Source organism: Mustela nigripes, chromosome 10, assembly GCF_022355385.1.
Source record: "Mustela nigripes isolate SB6536 chromosome 10, MUSNIG.SB6536, whole genome shotgun sequence".
Classification (NCBI taxonomy): Eukaryota; Metazoa; Chordata; class Mammalia; order Carnivora; family Mustelidae; genus Mustela; species Mustela nigripes.
The window spans coordinates 22990712-23014420 of NC_081566.1; the positions used below are offsets into that span (position 1 = coordinate 22990712).

General features: G+C 39.0%; 1 protein-coding gene and 1 pseudogene across 1 annotated transcript in view; both read right to left on the bottom strand.

The window, feature by feature from the left end:
• AXDND1 (axonemal dynein light chain domain containing 1) overlaps nt 1–23709 on the bottom strand; it is a 104808-nt gene that overhangs the window by 17654 nt on the left and 63445 nt on the right. Inside the window, exons 17-21 of the mRNA XM_059412808.1 lie at nt 21810–22011; nt 20597–20690; nt 14659–14858; nt 13653–13749; nt 2961–3071 (exon numbers count right to left, since the gene is read on the bottom strand). Of these exons, the coding sequence (XP_059268791.1) occupies nt 2961–3071; nt 13653–13749; nt 14659–14858; nt 20597–20690; nt 21810–22011 (704 nt within the window). The remainder of the gene's footprint in view (nt 1–2960; nt 3072–13652; nt 13750–14658; nt 14859–20596; nt 20691–21809; nt 22012–23709) is intronic.
• LOC132026096 (group XIIA secretory phospholipase A2-like) lies at nt 7217–7786 on the bottom strand (annotated as a pseudogene).

The following is a 23709-nucleotide window of genomic DNA, read 5'->3' on the forward strand; positions in this document are numbered from 1 at the left end:
GGGGCTTGATCCCAGGATACTGAGATCATGACCTGAGCCGAAGGCAGCAGCCCAACCCACCCAGGTGCCCTATATAAAATATTTTATAGCAATTTTAAATTATGCTGCAGAAATATGCACATGGTATAGAAAAATATTCAAAATATGTTAGGATGTTTTTACCAAATAAATTTTTTCCCTGATAATGCTGTAAAATAGACAATACAGAGAAATTAAGAACGTAGAAGTCAAACTATAAACTGTTTGTGATTATGGATGACTTTGTTCTTTGCTTCTTATGTTTTTCAGTTTCCTTTATAAACATGTTAACTTTAAAAAAAATACATTTATTTTATTTTTTGCAGTGTTCCAAAATTCATTATTTATGCACCACACCCAGTGGTTCATGCAATATGTGCCCTTCTTAATAATACCCACCACCAGGCTCACCCAATCCCCCCCACCCCCTCCCTTCCAAAACCCTGTTTCTCAGAGTTCACAGTCTCTCATGGTTTATCTCCCCAACTGATTTCCCCAACTCACTTCTCCTTTCCATCTCCCTATGTCCTCCCTGTTATTCCTTATGCTCCACAAGTACGTGAAACCCTATGATAATTGACTCTGTTTGATTTATAAAAAATACATTTTTAAAACAAACAAAAATCTCAACCTTTCAGAGGTAACAACTGCTATCAACTGCAGCAATTGCTGACTACATTCTTCTAGACTGCCTTATATACATCTAAACATTTTAATGTAAATGAGATAATCACATTTGTTGCATTCCATAATCTGCTTTTTAGTTCTTGAATTTAATTTTTTCATAGACCTGTTGTGTAGCCAAGATCATGTCTGTGGAACTTAATTTTCTAAAACTATACTGTAATTTAAGTTTTATTTGTTTGTTTGAGAGAGAGAGTTCATGGGAGCAGGGAGGGCCAAAGGGAGAGGGAGAGAGATTTTTTTTTTTCGAAGATTTTATTTATTTATTTGAGAGAGAGAGCATGAGAGGGGAGAAGGTCAGGGGGAGAAGCAGACTCCAGACAGAGCTGGGAGCCCAATGAAAGACTCCATCCCGGGACTCTGGGATCATGACCCGAGCCAAAGGCAGTGGCCCAACCAACTGAGCCACCCAGGTGCCCCAGGAAGAGAGACTTTTAACCAGGCTCCTTGCCCAGCATGGAGCCCAACAACCCTCACATGTTCATCTCACAACCCTGAAATCATGACTTGAGCTGAAATCGAGAGCTGGACACTTAACCAACTATGTGACCCAGGAGCCCCATATAATTTAAGATTTATAATGTTGATGAAATCATTCAGTGATTAATTCAAAATAATTCTGGCCAAGACCTGGGCAGCAAATGGAAAAGTAAGGAATTGTAAAAGATGTATATTTTATTTATTTTTTTAAAGAGACTATTTATTTATTTGACAGAGAGAGATCACAAGTAGGAAGAGATGCAGGCCCAAAGAAAGAGAGGAAGAAGCAGGCTCCCTGCTGAGCAGAGAGCCTGATGCAGGACTCGATTCCAGGACCCTGAGATCATGACCTGAGCTGAAGGCAGAGGCTTTAACCCACTGAGCCACCCAGGTGCCCAAGATGTATAATTTAGAAAGATGGTGTTTCTTTAGTATTCAAATGTAAGATGAAAGTCCCACGTATGTGTAGGTAGAACCCTCCCTGGCAGACCCTGGAGCTCTGACAGAGACGCCCATCACCTCTCTCCTCTACCGTTCCCAGCTCTGATAGCAATGCGGGCTTCTGCAGTCTTTACTGGAAACCAACTCCTTCAAACACACTGAAGTAAAGCTAAGCATTTGAGACAGCCACAAAGTACAGGATATTCATTAATTTTGAATCCTCAGTAAACAGGTGGTAGTTAATACCACAGCATTAGCACAGTCAGGTGTGGGGTGTAGAACGAAAAGTGAAAGCAAGTGAAAGACAGAATGTCAACATTTAAGAGGCAGGCAGTTGGAGGAAGACCAAAAGGAGAGGGAAAAGAAATAAAGAAGTAGGAGAAAAAATTTGTCTTGTGAGGAGACATTACAAAAGAAGTGAATGACTAGTCTACAGGGTCTAATGCTAAATACGGAAAAGTCAAGCTAAATACAGCATTGGGGTTTGTTGGATCTGACAATAAGGTGTCATTACAGCACCTTGTGATAGTTTCAAAGTTTTAAGAGAAATGATTCTGATAGGAAGGAGAAGATTAAGTAGTAGGGAAAAAAAGACATGCTCAAGGGATGTATATTTTAGAATGAAGGCAATGGCCATGCTTATTGCTTATATATTGGATTATTTATACATATACAATGGAACTACTAGAGAGGAAGATGTTAAAAAGATACAAAAGAGGGGCGCCTGGGTGGCTCAGTGGGTTAAAGCCTCTGCCTTCGGCTCAGGTCATGATCCCAGAGTCCTGGGATCGAGCCCTGCATCGGGCTCTCTGCTCAGCGGGGAGCCTGCTTCCTCCTCTCTCTCTTCCTGCCTCTCTGCCTACATGTGATCTCTGTCTGTCAAATAAATAATTAAAATCTTAAAAAAAAAAAAAGATACAAAAGAGAGAGGATAGTGGGGTGGGATTAGGTGCTCAAAGGAAGAAATAACCTTAAATAGGAAGACGGAGCCTGGAGGAGAGGAGGAAGTGTGTGCAGCCAACCAGTCTGAAGGCATGCCTTAGGAAGCGGCAGGCAGCTCCCCCTTGGAAGGCCATCCTTCCCTTCATGAAGGATGAAACAAAATCGTGCTCTAAAAAAGCGAGGAGAGAAGCTTAGGTGGATGATTCTCTCCCTTAGAAGGGAGAACTGCCAATGCTTTCGGCCAGGGGCAAAATTCTCTTCTGGCAGAGTAAATAAATGAGGACTTAGAACACTGATTGGAAGAAATCACTGAATCCTTATCTACTGAAACACAGGGGGGGCAACAAATATAGGAAGAACCTGAATAATGATCAGTGCCAACACATGGCAAATACCTCTTCTCCAAATAGATGTTCTTTTTCTTCCCTTGTCAGTAACGTTACTTTTTTGCCTTTGATCCCAGAAAGAAGGTGAGAACATGTGGTGATCCACCCATAACATTCTTTCTGAGAAAAGAGAAAAGATAATTATTAAGTGGAAAAAAGTCAGACTATACCAACTCACGTCTATTGAGGAGCCGTCAAGTACAACTCTTCTAAATAAAACTCCATTCAATTAACTTGTTATCACTTCAGTTTGAAGATTTAGGCAGAAATGTTTCTCTGTGTATACAGACCCGAAATCACATCTTCTCTTATCCAGTGTCGTACTGGGACAAGGAGCTGTGAAGTGTCATAAAACAAGGTGAAAAAAGATCGCTGGATTTACTATGGGCAAACGGTCTGTCCCAAAAAATGGTTCGCAACCAACCAGGCCAACTGGGATTATGTAACAGTAACAATAAAAATAGCCCACATTTACATGGCATTAATTATATGACAGATTCTGCTGTAAGCATGTGTAATATTAACTCATTTTATCTTCAGTATGAAATACGGGCTATGATTTTTATGAGGTATAACTTAAATAACATTATATTGAGAACAAACTTGTGGTTACTAGAGGGGAGGTGGGTGGGGGGACTGGGTGAAATAGGTGATGGGGATTCAGGAGGGCACTTGTCGTGATGAGCACAGGGTGTCGTATAGAATTGTTGAATCAGTATATTGTATACCTGAAACTAATATAACATTGTATTTTTTTTAAGATTTTATTTATTTACTTGACAGAGATCACAAGTAGGCAGGGAGGCAGGCAGAGAGAGAGGAGGAAGCAGGCTCCCTGCTGAGCAGAGAGCCTGATGTGGGGCTTGATCCCAGGACCCCAGGATCATGACCTGAGCCGAAGGCAGAGGCTTTAACCCACTGAGCCACCCTGGCACCCTGTAACATTCTATGTTAACTGGAATTGAATTAAAAATTATTTTTAAATTTTAAAAAATGGATTAACTCCAAAACACACACACACAAAAGAAATAACATTAATATCAGGTGAACAGCATAATGATTCAATACTTATATATGGCAACATGATCACTAATAAAGTCCAGTTAATATAAAGTTACAAACTTTTTTCTTGTGATGAGAATGGAACTATGTACTACTATTATTCTCATTTTTTTTAGATGAAGAAACTGAAGAACAGAGCAGCTGGACATCTTGCCCAAGGTCATATTTATAGTTAAGGATAGCATTTGGGCTCTAATCCAGGTGGTATGGACTTTTAACTACTAAAAAACTCCCCAGCCCCCATTAAAATGAATAAACACAGATCGGAAGCACTGTTTGGGGGGCAGTGCCTGGGTGCCTTAGTCAGTTAAGTGTCTGACTCTTGATCTCAGCTCAGGTCTTGATCTCAGGATCGTGAGTTCAAGCCCCACACTGGGCTCTGCGTGGAGCATTTTTTTTTGGGGGGGGGGGGAGCCTATTTTTTTAAAAAAAGCAGAAGCAGGGGCACCTGGGTGGCTCAGTGGGTTAAGCCTCTGCCTTCGGCTCAGGTCATGATCCCAGGGTCCTGGGATCGAGCCCCACATCGGGCTCTCTGCTCTGCAGGGAGCCTGCTTCCTCCTCTCTCTCTGCCTGCCTCTCTGCCTACTTGTGATCTCTGTCAGATAAATAAAGAAAAAATCTTAAAAAAAAAAAAAAAAGCAGAAGCAGCACTGTTTTGGAAAAGGTGTTCACCCCTTATCTGCTGTGATACAGGAGAGATCTACAACAGGTCTCATTCACCTCAAGTGTGTAATAATACTACATGCACTTAACCAAGATCTCTTAACAGCTAAGATCTGGCCTCAATATTTAAAAGAGATGTTATTCTTTATTATTGAATAACAGCAGAGTAAACCAGGAAACATTATCTTCTCTGGGGATGGAGATATGGTCACTTTAACCATCGAAAAACTACTGTGTGATGAAATAATGACCCACTTTAGATTCCTGAAATCAACCAGGAAGAACTGTAGTATGTCTTCTATTTTTCTTATTATTAGATCCAATTCTAATTGTGGGATTATGAAATGCCAGAGTCAAAAAATTTTAGAAACCGAATCTATAACCTTATATTCTAGATAAGGAAACTGAAGCCTATGGGGGTACAGTAAGTTTAACACAGCTTCGTTAATGTCACTGATAAATTTCAATTCTGGATTCAAGGGTTAGGGTAATGTCTTATTGTATATCAGAAAGAGGACCAAACAAGGGATGTGAAACTATTGGGTTCTAGTTCTAAGTTCATCTAATGTTTGACTTCTTGAGTAAATCCTTAAAAGTTTTCTATCTACTAAAAACAAATGACGTTGGGGGCGCTTGGGTGGCTCAGTCGGTTAAGTGTTTGCCTTCAGCTCAGGTCATGATCCCAGAGTCCTGGGATCAAACTGCCCATCAGGCTCCACACTCGGCAGGATGCCTGTTTCTCTCTCTCCCTCTGCCTGCTGCACCCCTTGCTTGTGGTCTCTCTGTCAAATAAATACATAAAATCTTAAAGGAAAAATAAGTTTGTTGGTTTACTCTAGGTGACCCTTATGCAGTGGGGAACTGGTGAAAACCATTTTGTGGGGCAAGGAGTCCTAATTTGTAGCATTTGTCGATTTCCATGCCATATACATCCCACCAAGGCAATTTCAATGGTTCAATTTCAATGTTCAGTATGTTCTCAGTGAATGTGGAGCCGGGGATGCATGTGCATAGTCAGCTCCTGCTTGCCATTGTGAATCTCCAGCACAACACTGCCCCTAAGGATCTTTCCAGCTACAAAATTGAAGCATGTATTATTTAACTTTATTGTATCTAGAACAAAGAATTAGTTAATTTTGAAAATAGTAACAATAGTTTTGAAATCTTATTTCCTCGGAGTTAATTCACCATTCATGAGAAATAAACTGTTCTCTAGTTGAATTTGCCTACTGTGAACCAGTTCCTAGTCATTTTCTCATAAACTTCTGAGATACTGAAAATACTACCATCGGACTTCTGATGGGGGTAAAAAAATAATCAGTAGGAATCTTTTGAAGAAAGTATTACTGTAATCTGTGGAGTTAAGCAAGTTTTCCTTCAAAACCTTCAACATCACCTTTGACCAGCTCTAGACCAGATAGTTTGGTTATTAATCAAAACATACAGATCTCTTTCCATCAATATTCTTATTTAATTCTGATAAAGTCTAATTCAGAGCTGTGTCAATAAATGCTTCTGGTGTAAAGTAAAAGCACTAAAATTCGCGTCTGGGCTAAAGAAGAATTTAGAAATCAAGGGATGGTGCTAAATGTTAAGCCTATTGCTGTGGATCAAAAGGAGGAGAAAAAAGTTAAAAGAGATAGTCTTTTATAAGGTACTAATAAAGAGACTAAGGTGGTAATAGAGTTATTAAGAATCAGACTGGATCAAGATACGCTAAGATCAGATGGTAAGCAAATAGAATCATTAACCCCTGGCCAATCTCAATGGTCTTGGGAAACTAAATAATCCCTAAGACTTCTTAAAGAAGTAATTTATCTGGGCAGCTATGATGGAAGAATTGATTCACAACCATCAATAAAAATGATCAAAATCCAAAAGATGCTTACTTTTTCTCCAGGAATAAATGTATATTTAAAATTTTATAAATGTATACTTCAAAGTGAAGATTTTCCTGTATTTCCAAATAAGATTATGTTCAACATACCTTGTAATCAATTTTATATTTTGACCTCAGTGTTTTGGTATATACAGTTGTGAAAACCGAGTTATAGATTCCTTCTTTTAAAATATTCTCCCCTGGGCGCCTGGGTGGCTCAGTGGGTTAAGCCACTGCCTTCGGCTCAGGTCATGATCTCAGGGTCCTGGGATTGAGTCCCGCATCAGGCTCTCTGCTCAGCAGGGAGCCTGCTTCCTCCTCTCTCTCTCTCTCTCTCTCTCTTTGCTTGCCTCTCTGCCTACTTGTGATCTCTCTCTGTCAAATAAATAAATAAAATCTTTAAAAAATATATATATTCTCCCCTTAACATGCACCTTTTCTGAGATTGGTCAAGGCAATTCGGTACAATCGGGCAGCAACATCCAGGAAGATCACCTCCCCCACTTTTTTCCCTCTAGTTTGTAGTTTTAGTGCCAAAATCAAGTCTTAAAATATTCCTCTCACAAAAATAAGGCAGCTTTATGCGGTAAAAACAGTATTTTTTTGTCAAAGGCTATACTCTTCTGTCCTTATCTGCTGTTACCAACTGTCAGCATATTCTTTAAAGATCGTATTTTTCTTCGCAGCAACACCTACGTGTAGCTCATTGGCTGTCTAGGTAAGGTATACAGCCTAAGTGCATAACACTGTTGAACAAGAGCTCTGCTGTGGTTTCACAGGCCTGAATGTACTGAGCCAATCCTGGTGTCTTCTGCACATCCCGGCGGATCTTAGAGAGGGAAGACTGGAATTCCTCATTGCAGTCGTTCTCGCTTTTGCTGTGGGTCTTATAGCACCTGCCGTGTTGGTTACAGCACTTTGTCAGGGAAGGGATGCCAATATTAAGGTGAACACCAAACAGTGGAGAGCCACATCCATTCAGGGAGGGGTTATAATCGTAACCCGGGAAAGGCTTAGACCCCTCATTGCACTTGTACTGGCAGAGCCCATCCTCACCTCCCAGAAGGTCCCAAGCGGCGTTCAGTTACATGTCTACCTTGTGAACGCCGTTCTGGATGGTCTTCAGAGTGGCCCGCCAGTAGGTGGTCTGGGCCTGCTCCTGGCACCTGAGAGCGGTGGACACAAAGAGGAGGATCACAAGGGCGAGCGCGGGCAGCGGAAGGACGGCCATCTGTGCAGCACTGGGCTGTGCCCCCACGGAGCCCATGGGGCGCCCTAGGCAGTGGCGCCAGCCCTGGGCTCGGCATCCCCAGCCGCCTCCATGCCCACGCTTCCTCCAAAAGATGCTTACTTAAGAGGATTCCCACTCCAGAATCTGTCCAGTATTAGGCAACTGGAAAGGAGCCCAAGAAATATTATATTGTGGGAAACTATATCATCACTGCAGTAGATTGGCAAGATGTTATTCTTCCAGTGCTGGAATGCGGTTGGAGAATGGCACAAGCCACACAGCATCACAGTGTACCCGTGTTAGACAAGGCTTCTCTGGAGGACCATCTTCCACTCTACATGATGCGGGATCCGGATGAGGCCACAGGAGTCCCTGAGCCAGATGCAATAAAAATTCATGTACCAGACAGGGTGCCCAGGAGATGAGGGAAACTAAGCATTCCATTTTTTATAGAGTACTGAGGCACTTCCAGGGCAATGGGATCTGCTAAGCCCTAATCTAGTTTTTTGTCTTGAATATTTATTTCTATCTATCTGTCTATCCATTTATCGAGAGAGAGAGAGAGCAGGAGCAGGGGGAAGGACAGAGAGCAAGAATCTCAAGCAGATTCTGTGCTAAGTAAGGAGCCTGATGCAGGGCTCCATCTCAGCCACCCAGGCACCCTAGAAATTTTTTTAAACCTTGACTGCTATATGAAATAAAATGGGAAAATTTTTGGTCATTATCTATGCCCTTAAATTGTTTATATAGGATAGGGATTACCTGATTCTTGAAAGTCTGAAAACACTTGTCTGTGGAGTACAGGCAAAATTTTTAGTATTTTTTTGTTTTCTGTTTTTAATCAATGCATTCATTTCCTCTCTGAAAATTGGCCAATTTTACCCATATAAAGTTAATTTTACTTAATTTATATTTTCCAAGAAAAGTCTCCATCTACTAGAGATTTTGAAATTAGTAAGATAGTGCACATAAAATATTTTACAGCCTAGTTTTTAAAACCAGTGAAACCGGGGCACCTGGGTGGCTAAGTGGGTTAAGCCTCTGCCTTCGGCTCAGGTCATGGTCTCAGGGTCCTGGGATCGAGCCCCATATCGGGCTCTCTGCTCAGCGGGGAGCCTGCTTCTCTCTCTCTCTCTTTGCCTGCCTCTCTACCTACTTGTGATCTCTCTCTCTGTCAAATAAATAAAATCTTACAACAACAGTGAGACCTATCCTATATATGACATAAAATACTTATGTAAAATTTAATAAGAACAGTCATCTAAACATCACACAGGCCAGAAAAGAGGAACCACCTGTACCTTATATGCCAGTCCTTATATACCATCATATATTTATCCATTCCACTAACTGTGAACAGGTCTGAAAGCCTAATCTCAGCTGTACCTTATGAAACTAGAAAATAAAGAGAAAATTAAATCTAAAGAAGTAGAAAAAAAGGAAATAAAAAAGGCCAGACTGAAATTAAGGAAGTAGAAAACAGAAAAATAGAGAAAATCGATGAGACCAAAAGCTGGTTTTTGAGAGTAAGAAAAATGGTAACTCTTTTTGTAGAATGATGAGGACAGAGAGCGAAGACACAAATTTTCAATAATAGGAAGGAGTGTGTGCACATCCTATCATTATTAAAAGGCTAATAGGACAATAATATGAACAACTGTGTCAATGAACTAAACAATTGAGATGAAATCACAAATTCCTTATAAAACCAAAGCCACTGAGCGTACTCAAGAACAAAAAGATCATAGCCTTGTATCTAATAAAGATATTTCCTTGAATCTATTGAAGAAATTAGATAGCCTTTTATCTGAGTAGCTCATTTTTGTAATTTACAACCTTCCCACAGAACCTACGTGGCTTCACTGATTAATTCCACCAAACATCTAAGGAAACAACAATTGATAGTTCTAAAACAAATTGTTCCAGAAAATAGAAGTCTCATTCTAAGAGGCCAGCATTACCCTGATATTAAAACCAAACAAAGGCATTAGAAAACAAGACCACATAATCAATATTGCTCATGAACGTCAATGCAAAGATTCTAAACAAAACTACAAACTCAATTTTGCAACATATAAAAAAGATAATACATCATGATCAAGTGGGGTTTATCCTAGGGATGCAAAGTTGGCTTAAGTTCAATTCAAAAATCAATCAAGGTACAGCAGTTGCCCCCTTCTCCATGGGGACTATGTTCCAAGACCCCCAGCAGGTGCCCAAAACCAAACCACATATAGTACCAAACCCTATATAAACTATGCTTTTTCCTTTATGTACATATGTATGATAAAGGACACAGTAAGAGATTAATAACAAACTATAAAATAGAATAATTATAACAATATACTGTAATAAAAGTATGTTAATGTGCTCTCTCACTCTCTAAATGTCTTACTGTACTGTACTCACCCTTCTTATAATGATATGATATGATGAGGTGAAGTGAGGTGAATGACATAGGCAGTGTGACCTAGCATGAAGCTGTTATTGACCTTGTGATGGTACATCAGAACAAAGATCGTCTACTGGGCTGGACTGTGTTGGCAGTGCATAACTGAAAAGGTGGAAAGTGGAACTGTGATAAGGGGGGACTACTGGAATTCACCATATTAGAAAAGAAAAAACACAATTCATATGACCATCTCATTCAATGCAAAAAAGGATTTGAAAAATTAAAAAATTTATCTTTGGGGGCACCTGGGTGGCTCAGTGGGTTAAGCCTCTGCCTTCAGCTCAGGTCATGATCCCAGCCAGGGTCCTGGGATCGAGCCCCACATCAGGCTCTCTGCTCAGCAGGGAGCCTGCTTCCCTTCCCCTCTCTCTGCCTGCCTCTCTGCCTACTTGTGATCTCTGTCAAATAAATAAATAAAAATATTTTTTAAAAATTTATCTTTGACTTTAAAAAGCTTTTTCAGGGGTGCCTGGGTGGCTCAGTTAAGTGTAGACTCTTGGTTTTGGCTCAGGTCATGATTGCAGGATCATGAGCTCCAGCCCCACATCAAGCTCTGTGCTCAACACAGAGTTGGCTTGGGATTCTTTCCCCTCCCTCTCTCACTCCCTATGCTCTTCATGCTGGCTCTCTCTTCCTCTCACTCTCTCTCCAATAAATAAATAAATAAATAAATAAATAAATAAATAAATAAATATCTTTAAGTAGTTTTTTCAGCAAACATGGACTAAAAAGGAACTTCCTTAAGCTGATAAAGGACATCTGTGAAACACCTACAGCCACAGTTCTATTTAAAGATGACAGAATAAGCACTTTTCACCTAAGACAGACAAGGTAAAGATATGAGCTTTTACCACTTTTATTCAACCTGGTACTGGAGAGTCTAGGTAGTGCAAAAGTCAAGGAAACTAAATAAAAGGCACACAGGGGCACCTGGGTGGCTCAGTGGGTTAAGCCTCTGCCTTCGACTCAGGTCATGATCTCAGGGTCCTGGGATCGAGTCCGGCATCGGCCTCTCTGCTCAGCAGGGGGTCTGCTTCCCTTCCTCTCTCTCTGCCTGCCCCTCTGCCTACCTGTGATCTCTCTCTGTCAAATAAATAAATAAAATCTTAAAAAAAATAAAATAAAATAAAAAATAAAAGCCACACAGATTGGAAAGAGAGAAGACTGCTCCTATCTTCAGATGCCGTGACTGTATATAAAGAAAAGTCTAAAGATCCTAAATGGGGAAAAAAACTGCTTAAAAAAATAAGTTCAGCAAGGTCAGTGTACATTTTTTTTTTATTTTTCATTTTTTAAAAGATTTTGATTTATTTATTTGACAGAGAGAGGGAGAGAGACACCAAGAAAGAGAACACAAACAGGGGGAGTGGGCGAGGGAACAGCAGGCTCCCTGCTGAGCAGGGAACCCAATACAGGGCTCGATCCTAGGACCCTGGGATCACGACCTGAGCCAAAGGCAGATGCTTAACGACTGAGTCACATAGACACCCCTGAAATCAATATATTTTTTAAATCAATTATAAGCCTATATATTATCAATAAATAATTAGAAATTGAAATTACAAATGAACCACTTACTAAAAAAAAAAAACAAAAACAAATGAAACACTTATAATAGTACCAAAATATGAATTATGTAGGGATAAGTCTGACAAAAGATGTGTAGCAGCGCCAGAGTGTCTCAGCTGGTTAAGTGTCTGCCTTCCGCTCAGGTCATGATCCTGGAATCCTGGGATCAAGGCCTATGTAGGGCTCCCTGCTGGGTGGGGTGCCTACTTCTCCCTCACCTCTTCCCCACCTCTTGTGCTCTCACTCTCTCTCTCATGTGCTCTCCCTCATGTGTGCTCTCATATAAATAAATAAAATCTTTTAAAGATGTGTAATGCCTATACTCTACAAACTATTATGGAAAACCTATATACAATAAAAATTTGTCAAAAGAAATAAAGGACTTCAATCAATGGAGAGATACACCGTCTTCAGAGATTCAAAGACTGAATATCGTCAGTATGTCAATTCTTCACAAATTGTTCAATGAATAAGATGTAATCACAATCAAAATCCCAACAGGGCTTTTTGGAGGAATTGCTAAGCTAATTTTAAAAATTTCATATATAGTGGGTGCCTGGGTGGCTCAGTGGGTTAAGCCGCTGCCTTCGGCTCAGGTCATGATCTCAGGGTCCTGGGATCGAATCCCGCATCAGGCTCTCTGCTCAGCAGGGAGCCTGCTTCCTCCTCTCTCTCTCTCTCTCTCTCTCTCTGCCTGCCTCTCTGCCTACTTGTGATCTCTCTCTGTCAAATAAATAAATAAAATCTTTAAAAAAAAATTTCACATATAGAAAGCAAAAGACCTAGAATGGCCTGCTTAGTCCTGAAAAAGAACAACAAGGACACCGAGGGGCTCAGGCAATAAAGCATCTGCCTTTGGCTCAGGTCATGATCCTGGAATCCTGGGACCAAGCCCCACGTAGGGCTCCCTACTCAGCAGGAAGCCTGCTTCTTCCTATCCCTCTGCTCTTTCCCCCGCTCTCTCTCTCACTCTCTCAAATAAATAAAATCTTTGAGGGGGGGAAAAAAAAAAGAACAAATTTGGAGGATACACTACTGGATTTCAAAAGTGTAAAACTGCAGTCTTATTAACAGTCTCAAGACAGTCTCATTAACAGAACACAACAGAATGTCTGGAATAGTATCCACCACAGATGACAGACCATATCAAGTGTTGACGAGGAAGTGAAGCAACTGCCACATTCCTACACACTGGGGGGAGGTGTACAATGTTTCAACTACCTTGGAAGACAGTTTGACAGTTTCTTAAAAGGTAAACATACACACATACCATTGTGACTTAGACATTCCATTCCTAGATACCTGCTCAAGAGAAATGAAAGCAATGTATCTGTATGTGAATATGCATTGGAACTTTGCTATAATCAAAACAGCAACAATTCAAATGCCCATCAACAGAGAATGTATAGAATGGACATTGTACATCCACACAAGGAAATACTACTTAGCACTAAAATGCATGAACTTTTAATAAAAGCAACAATGTGTATGAATCTCAAAAGAAATTATGACTCCTCAAAGAAGTCAGACCCAAAAAGTGTACATTCTGTATAATTCTATTCATATAAATTCTAGAAAATTAAAAATAATCTTTGGTATTAGAACGTGCATCAGACATTGCCTGGGGAAGGGATGAGGCTGGAAGAAGAAATGATAAAGGGGCACAAGGAAACTTTGAGTGTGTTAGGTATTTTCTTTTTATCGTCATAACTGTCTTGTGGGTGTATCCATAATTCAGAAATTATCAGACTGTATACTTTATATATGTGTAGTTTTTAGTAAATCAAGTCAACCTAAGAAGTTTGCTGAAAACAAACAAAAGTAAAGGGAAGATAGTGCTATTACCTTCATCTCATTCAGCTCGTGAAGTTCCTTAGCAGGATTTTTTTCTAAGTGACCTGCCTTATTCAGGGCCATAGCTGTTACCATGCCTTTGCAACAACTGGGGGGACAAAAAGTACACACACAACATGATCGATTTATTGTTGGTTCCTCTTCTAAGTGTTTCAAATCCCTATACAGTGGAGGTTTACCATAATAATTAATCTGTTGAGAATAATTTCTCAGTTTCTCACCCTTATCTGTCCCCCACCCATTTTTCTCATTCTTGACCACTGGTAACATTGAATGGAAATGAAGCAGAAATTTGGCTAGACCATAAAAGCTACTTCCTGAATTTGAAACAATCCTAGTGACACATGCTTCCTAGTAAATAAATTACAATTTTTCACACCTCATCTGTATTTGGTAGGAATCTCCCACTTTTTCAGATATAAGGAATTTTCAGTTGACATTTTTTAAGAGATGTTTTGGGGGCACCTGGATAGCTCTGTTAGTTAAGTGTCTGCCTTCAGCTCAGGTTGTGATCTCGAGGTCCTGGGATGGAGCCCCGCATTGGGCTCGCCGCTCAGCTTGTTTCTCCCTTTCCCTTTCCCTCTACCCACTCTCTCTTTCTCAAATAGCTAATAAATAATTTTTTTTAAAAAAGAGATGTTTCAGTTGGTGTTCAGTGAGACCAAGCATATTTAGTGAAATATAAGTGTACAATCAGTTTTGTATGGAATGACACAGGAAGTACAAGCTTCTTCATAAATGCTCCCCATTATATGCAAACATGCAAGATATATCTTAATGCAAACAAATTGACATTTTTTGTTTAATTTGGTTTTCTTTTTACTAATTCTCACTCCAATATAAGCATATACTTCCCACCCTACCTATGGTAACACTGTTCAAAGGAATTCGAAAGCCATTGGGAAAACACTACTCTTACCTCCCTACCCTTATCTCCTCTACTTTATGTCACATTTAATCTTCAAAAGGACAATAATAAAACAACAGAGAGTTTCACCTGTTCAAATAGCTGGAATATTGCGCCAACCTTCTGGCCAGTGCAATTGCGTCTAGCTCCAACTTTGCAACTCCCAGATTATGTTTCTCAGCACTTTCCTCCCTCAAATTTGGGAGAGTGTTTTGGTCAGTGAAGTCAGGCACCATTAAAATCAACAAGCTTACCATCCACTGGATCATAGATATATGCAATTCATCCATCTGTTAAAAAATGATTATAATATAAATGACTTATTTTAAATAAATCAAACAGTGAAAACCATACAAATTTAAAAAAAGAAATCACACCTGTGTCCAACTTTAAACAACACTCTCATTCTTAACGACATCAAATCATCACTACTCAGCTAGGGTAAACTTAGTTTCTGTTGTTTACTATGCGAACTCCATTAAACTACCCTCCTCCTCCTCTTTAGCTTGGTCAAGGGTATTAACCTATGGAAGCCGCAGTTCCCCAATCGTGTACCAAGGCATTGAAGGGCTCTGCAGCCAAACCTCAAGGATGTCATGGGACTTTAAATTCTTGAGGGACGTGATAGTGTTATGTGACATCTATCAGCACAGCATGAACTTGACATAGATCGCAGTTCCAACATTAGATGCACTGTACCACTTTTGATGGCTTCTTACCTTTGCAAAGCTGGTTTTATTGATGGTTTTGTGGTTTAAAAAAAAGTACTTTGGGAAAATCAAGGTACAACAGGCAATGAGGGTGGTACTGTCCAACCCATTTCCAAGGTTAAAGTGGTACAGTGTTCAAGTACGTATGTTCCATTGATGAATGATTTTGATGAGAGGAAAACAAAATAAAAGATTCTCTTTTTCTCAATGTATGTATATCTAAGAAGTTAAATTAAAACATTATATTTTACAAAGCTTATTTGAATACGCAATTAGAATCAGGCAGCATCAAAACCAAAAAGTGGTTAGGGACATTCTGCAGGTTGGGGCCAGGATAAACATTTTAATAGAGAAGATGCTAAAGTAGAGAAAAGAAATTATTTAATTGATTATAACTCAAATGTTTGCCCTATTTGGGAAAATTCAGGTATTTGGATATCATGATAGTTGTCCTTGTGTTTCATTTTTTCATAATCAAGAGAATCTAGTTGACTGTTTATAATTAATTCTTTTTTTTTAAAGATTTTATTATTTATTTGACAGAGAGAGATCACAAGTAGGCAGAGAGGCAGACAGAGAGAGAGAAAGAGAGGAGGAAGCAGGCTCCCTGCTGAGCAGACAGCCTGATGTGGGACTCGATCCCAGGACCCTGAGATCATGACTTGAGCCGAAGGCAGCAACTTAACCCACTGAGCCACCCAGGCGCCCCTATAATTTGTTCTTGAGTTTTGTTTTCTCAGGTTCAAGTGCTCTTCATGAGCTCCTCTGGCCTTGGTTTGTTTATAGAAGCTACCAGTGGCCCAAGAGCTACCCCAGTCTAATGGCCTCCTTGTTTAACTGTTTTAACATGTATTACTTTTTCAAACAGTTACTAAGTTATTAGGAAGAAATATTTAGTAAGTTGTTTGAACCTAGCTACTTAATAAACTGAACTCTGGAGTTTTTCTTTTGGTTGAGGAGTATGAAAATACTGAGACCCAAAGAGCAGTAACTGGTCAAGTTTGGGAACCTCTGCATTATGCTATTTGGAGAAGCTGGGACCCAGAAATCAAATGCAGAAAACTTCATGAAATGCAAACGTCAAGCACACCATCCTCTTCACGTGCTCCCTCCCCTTTCTCTGTTGATGAGTTCCTCAGTACTCTTCTCTAGGCTTAAATATGACCTACTCTGAGAAGTCTTTTTAACTTCCCCTAGCTTTAATTTGCTCCTTTCCCCACATTTCTATGGTACTTTGTACATCCCTATTATAACGGTTTGCACATCTGTGACCTCAATTAGCCAGTGCATCTCTCTCTCTTTTTTTTTTTTAAAGATTTTATTTATTTATCAGAGAGAGAGAGGGAGAGAGAGCGAGCACAGGCAGACAGAATGGCAGGCAGAGGCAGAGGGAGAAGCAGGCTCCCCGCCGAGCAAGGAGCCTGATGTGGGACTCGATCCCAGGACGCTGGGATCATGACCTGAGACGAAGGCAGCTGCTTAACCAACTGAGCCACCCAGGCATCCCAGCCAGTGCATCTCTTTAAGACATGGCCCATCATTTTATCACTCAAAACCACACACAGTACTTGGTTTGAATTAAGTGCTTAATAGATGTTTGTTAAATCGATAAATAATAATCAAACTTGGTAGCCCATCTAATAGTAAAACACAAGCCCCCCACCTCAGAAGGAAACATTATTAATGACCTAAAGCAATGTTGATTAATGTATTTTTACACCTTAATTAACACATCAGGAAAAGGGCAACTCTTCCTGAGGAATGGTTTAAAAAAGATTGTTATCCATTTTACAAGTTAAAAGATACCCCCACACACACATTCACAAGCTATGCCCCTTCTGCTTCTCAAAGTAAATAAATTCCTAACTGTTCTTTCTTATACCAATGGCCTGGATTATACTGTCATAGAAACTACTCATTTGTGCTTATACAAAATATAAATCAATCCTTGAACTCTTCCTAATAGACAAAAAGAAACATGTTATCTTCATTTCAGAGTTATACTGGAGAGACTAAATGGTACAATCTAGGGCATGCAATAGTTCATAGGTGAATTTAAAATTAGAATCAAATTAAGCATGAAAGTATATCTTTCACTTTCACAAAGATATGAAAGCATTCTTTGTAATTAGATAGAGAGTACATATGATAAGTTTTATAATAAATCAGAGGTTTACTGTGATCTGGATACAAAATCCTAAGAGAATTTTTAATGAATTAAGTGCTTTTTCTTTTATGAAAAGACTTGCTCCAAATTTACTAATCTTGTCAGGGATGACAAGTAGCTTACTTAGCCACCTTCTAGCTGATTTTTTAAATCATATTTAATTTTTCCCTTCAAAATATAAGTGATGTTTAATAATGAGTAAGAGAAATTTATGTTATGGACAGGTCATTTTGAAAATGGATAGAAGAATTTCTATCTTGGTATGATTTTGCTGCTGAAAATGACACATAGCTCATTTTTTAAAACTTTCTAATTTATATACTTGAAAATCTGGAAATAAGTTTCTTTTTTTTTTTTAAAGATTTTATTTATTTATTTGACAGAGAGAAATCACAAGTAGATGGAGAGGCAGGCAGAGAGAGAGAGAGAGGACCCTGAGATCATGACCTGAGCCGAAGGCAGTGGTTTAACCCACTGAGCCACCCAGAAGCCCTGGAAATAAGTTTCTAATTGTTCTAAAATCTTACAGTTAAAGTGTTTCATCTGGCTGAGAATCTTTTGTTAAAATGTAGAAGTGCCCCAACGTCTAATGTCAGCAAGAACAACTGACTGACATTACGATAGAGGGAAAATTTAACTAGTCACAATTTAATAGAAACCTCTACATAACACTCATGGAATTAAAGGCTGAGACTTATTATTTAATAAAGACAGTCAATTATGCACTTCTTCAATTTTGATTCATGTTTCTTTGTGAGCTATCATTTCAGAGTGACAGTCTTTAAAAGCAAGTGCTGAAGCTGACCTTCAAATGACTTTATCACTAAGTATTAACTTGTGATTATAAAAAATTATGAAGCCTGTTCTCTCACATTTTACTAAAAATTATCTTAAAGTGTTTTTTACTTCAGCCTGTTCCACTGTTTGCATGTGTGTTACACACGTAAGTTATATACAAAAGACAAAGATCTTTTTGCTGAGACACATAGTGGACAGGGTTTGAGGATCAGTGTTTTAGCCCATCAAGCAGAACAGAGTAGATGGAATTTATGACATAAAGGAAAAAACAAAACTGAAGGTAAGAAAATGAATCAGAGAAGAAAATGAATGATGGGTGGAACAAAGGAAACTTTTTCATTTTTATATAGTTATGGCAGCTAATATGGATATACACAGTTCCTTTTGGAATTGATAATCTTGCAAGGTTTCTACACACTATAACACCATAATGTAGTATTAAAATAGAGGTATATTAAGGCATTTTCTAAATAAGCCTATATTATTATAAAGATTGAATTCAATAATATAAAAAATTGAGTAAATGATTTCATGAAGATAAATACCTAATAGTAAATTATTTACCGAAGAAGGAGTTAATGTAACAATACCATAAGACAACAGTGCTGGAATGTTCTTTCTTTCTTCATTCAATAAGTATTTATTAAGTCTCATTATGCGACAGTACTTTGTTACCCTTTTTCTTAATTTTGGTTGTCTTCCAAGTCATAGAAATTTCTCCTAAGTCTGGGGATCCCCTGGATTCAGTCTTCCAGTCTTTATATATGTGCGCCTCAACTCCTGGTGTCTATATATTTACAATATATTCATAGACTGATATAATGTAATACTTCAAAATAGCATTTCCATATAACATCACAGTCTCTGCCTTTCAAATTCCTTTTTAAAAAATTTTTATTTATTTGAGAGACAGAGAGACCAAAAGAGACAGAGACAGAGCATGAGTGGAGGGGGTGGGAAGAGAGAGAAGCAAACTCCCTACTGACCAGGAAGCCAGTCACACGGGTCCATCCCAGAACCCTGGGATCATGCCCTGAGCTGAAGACACCTGCTTAACTGACTGAGCCACCAAGGCACTCCTTAAATTTCAAATTTAAGCAATACTTAAATGAAATAAGTTCCTTTACCAATTTTGTAAGATCAAATATTTGTATATTGTTTAATTATAGTAAGAGATTCCTGTGTGAATCTAGATTATAATTAAGACTAGGCAATAGGAGTAAATGCAGTAAACTATGCCTTTGGAAATTATTATTTCATGCTGTGCTGGCTAAGAAGTCCACAGGTTCAGGGGCACCGGGGTGGCTCAGTAGTTGATCACCTGGCTCTTGATTTTGGCTCAGGTCTTGGTTCAGGGCCATGAGATCTAGCTCCATATCTGGCTCTGTGCTCAGTGGGGATTCAGCTTGGGATTCTCTCTCCCTCTCCTTCTGCCCCTCCCCCAACTCATGTATATGCTCTATCTCTAAAATAAATAAATCTTAAAAAAAAAAAAGGAAAAGAAGTTCACAGGTTCACTTCTTCAGAATTGCAGAAGAATTCTATTTGCCCTAAAAATGATAGACTAATATATATGGTGGCATCTTATCTTTCTTCCTAATATCATTTTCTGTCATCCCTCAGCCAGGCAGGAACACCAACATAAATACTTAAAATGTTCACATTCCAGACTAATACTATAAAGGAAAAAAAATCAGTATACTGAGTAAAGCGTAAAGATAATAATTAGAACTTGAAACTTTTGATCATCTCTGAAACTTCATTCCTAGTGCAGGAATATACTACATTTAAAAATCCCTACAGGGGCGCCTGGGTGGCTCAGTGGGTTAAGCCACTGCCTTCGGCTCAGGTCATGATCTCAGGGTCCTGGGATCGAGTCCCGCATCGGGCTCTCTGCTCAGCAGGGAGCCTGCTTCCCTCTCTCTCTGCCTGCCTCTGCCTCCATTTACTTGTGATCTCTCTGTCAAATAAATAAATAAATAATCTTTTTTTAAAAAATTAAAAAATAATAAAATAATAAAATAAAAATCCCTACAAATCGGGGTGCCTGTGTGGCTCAGTGGGTTAAGCCTCTGCCTTTGGCTCAGGTTATGATCTCAGGGTCCTGGGATCGAGCCCCACATCGGGCTCTCTGCACAGCAGGGAGCCTACTTGCTCCTCTCTCTGTCGAATGAATAAATAAAATCTTAAAAAAAAAAATCCCTGCAAATCATTTGAGTAATAATATCACAAAAGTTCCCAGTGTGCCCTCCTAACCTCCTGCTTCAGTTGGATAGTCATGACCTAGTCTCTCCTTGAAGAAAACTCCCAGCCAAGGCAAAATATAATTTCACAAACCCCTATAAGTACATACATGGCGCTGAAGTTCAATGTTACCATTGTTAATTTCATTGCTTATCTTCAAAAGCCATTGTTGAATCATGTTAAATATTTGTGCTTGAAGTACCCTGAAGGAAAAAATCAAGTAAAATAAATATAAGATATAGAGTATAAAAGCCTATCAACTAAAAGAAAAGGTTTTATTTGGGTGGGCCTAGAAATGTTGGTGTTGACAACTCTTTGAGAATTCAGAGAAAGGGAAATGAAAGCCCTGAATTACCTGGTATAATGGCTTACTCATTATCACAGCCTTCCTAACCCTGGGCAGGTAACAACTGGCATTATGCACTTTAAACAAGGTGAATCTTATGTTCGGTGCTAGCTCTCTACTATAAAAACTCACCCTCGTACCCTTTACATTCACTTCTAGGCAGTGAGGCCACAAAGTGAAGAGAATGAATTTTGAAATTCTCAAGAGATCAATTTCCAACATGAAAGTGTGAGGAGCAAAGTTGATCCGTGCCACCCTCCCTGCACCCCCCTACCCAGCTCCCAACCCCCCACCCCACCAAGTGAGGCTGGTGAGAATTACTTAAAAAACAAAACAAAACCAAAACACTGAAAGCCTCTGGAAACATCCTAAGGACAAAGAGCAACTGAAGAAACATGTGTTCAAGACAATCTATGAAAACTCAATAAGAAAGGTAAGAAGAGCCTGTGGTATTTATTTTTTTTTTTTAAGATCTTATTTATTTATTTGACAGAGAGAGAGATCACAAATAGGCAGAGAGACAGACAGAGAGAGATGAGGAGATGCAGGCTCCCTGTTGAGCAGAGAGCCCAATGCGGGACTCGATCCCAGGCCCCTGGGATCATGACCTGAGCTGAAGGTAGAGGCTTAACCCACTGAGCCACCCAGGCACCCCGAGCCTGTGGTATTTAAAACAAGCCTTCTCTCTCTCTCTCTCTCTCTCTCTCTCTCTCTCTCTCTCTCTCTCTCTCTCTCTCTCTCTCCCCTCCCTCAGCTCAGTAAGGCGAAACTCCACCCCAGACTGCTGCAGCCAAGAACACAGAACTCCCTCCCTCACCCTCCAGCTCGCAGTCGGAGGGCTTTCTTCCTGGGAGGCACCAGACTTCCAAAGCTTCTTACATGACCCCAGCTACCTATTGCTGAGGCTACGTACTGGGAAAATGTAGCTGAGAAGTGGGGATTCCCTTCTGTCCAGAAGAAAGCTGTGGGGACTTACGGGCCAGAATCCACATCCATATACTGAGGAACAGTACCAATAATGTTTATCGATGTATCCAACTGCGATTTCATTTCATTAACTTTTCCATTAAGTCTTTCCCATTCTTCATGAAGCATATCAGGAAACTGCAGGCCATTTACCAACTTGAAAGAACAGAAGTCTAGAGAACTAACCAAACTTGAAAGAATTTTAGATATACCTAGAAAAGTGAGGAAAGTACTAACTTTAAAAAGCATTCATAAGTCTACCATTGCAATAATAAATTACAAAAATACCAACGGGGAGGGCCTTATCTTCTTTCATCTTTTTATTACCCTACAGTTTGCCTAGCAGGGAACCTTGCAAAGAGTAGTTCTCAAACAAATGTTCAGTAAATAAACACAGTGCAGTCAGTGCTTTCCTGACTTTCGGACTAGTTGTTTCTTTGACGACAGTTTATACTCTTAAGTTTCTTGTCTTCTCAGCAGAGAACCAAATGCAGAAACTACAAATTACAGTTTTCTATAACAGGTATTAACTCACTCAATCATTCTGTTAAGACAATGATGATAAGCAGCTCCTTTGTGACCATAGGGTAGTTAATAACAGAAATGAGAACGGTTTAACACTTGAGTCATTTTTTCGGTCATTGTTCAGGTTTTCATAAAGCTTATTGTTTTGGTCTGAATAAGGATTGAGTCTGGATCCTAATCTTTGACAAATTCACTGTGAAATCATGGTAAAATATCACCTCTATACTTTTGTCTTAACTCATTTGCAAAATAAGAGATGATATGCTCCTATCTCAGGGGCACCTGGGTGGCTCAGTCAGTTATGCATCTGCTTTTGGCTCAGGTCATGATCACAGGGTCCTGGAATCGAGTCCCACATCAGGCTCTCTGCTCAGCAAGGAGTCTGCTTCTTCCCCTTCTCCCTCCTACTCTTCCTCTGTGTTCTTTCTCTCTCTTTCAAATAAATTAATAAAATCTTTAAAAAAAGAAAAGAAATGCTCCTACCTTAGAGATTTATAAAGAAAAATGGTTAAAAACTACAATTTTTTGTCCTTAATGAAATATTTTACTAATGAAATATTTTACTAATGAAATATTATGAAATAATTTAATGAAATATTATGAAATATTTTAATTAATGAAATGTTTTACTTCATTAGGAAATTTTGATCTCTTATGAGTATTCAAAATGATCTGTTAATTTCACTATTCATTCATCATTTTGACTTCCTCATTTATTTTAAACCATTTACTACTTCATTTTTTTCTCTTCCCACTATATATTTTCATGGGAATTATTAGCTTCTTATCTCTAACATATTACTGATGCCATAGATAATTAAGATTGCATTTTCCCAATGAAGTAGTTTTATGTTGAACAACAGTGCCAGTCAATGAACCAGGATTGCCCTAACATTTCACTGCTTATTCTTTTTTTTCCCTTTTTTTTTTTTTTAAATTTTAAGTAGGCTCCATTGCTTACCATGGGCCTGAACTCATGACACTGAGATCAAGAGTCACATACTCTACCAAGTGAGCTCGCCAGGCAACCTAGCTGAGAAGGATTCCTATGTAACATATGACACAGTGAATAAAGTCATCATTCTCATGAAATACAGTATCATTCAGAGTCTCAGATTATCTCTAGGATTTCTCACATACAATGTCCAACATCAATCAGAAACAGTCAAGAATGTGAAAAGAATTGACTCTTATGAGTCAAGACAAAATACAGACAATAAAAAAAGACCTATAGGAGAACCAGATAGTACCAAATTATCTGGCATGAATTTTAAAAATTAACTGTGAGCAGAACAGAAAACCAAAAAGTACATCCACACTTATATGGTCAATTAATCTATGACAAAGGAGGTAAGTATATATGATTGACAAAAGACAATCTCTTT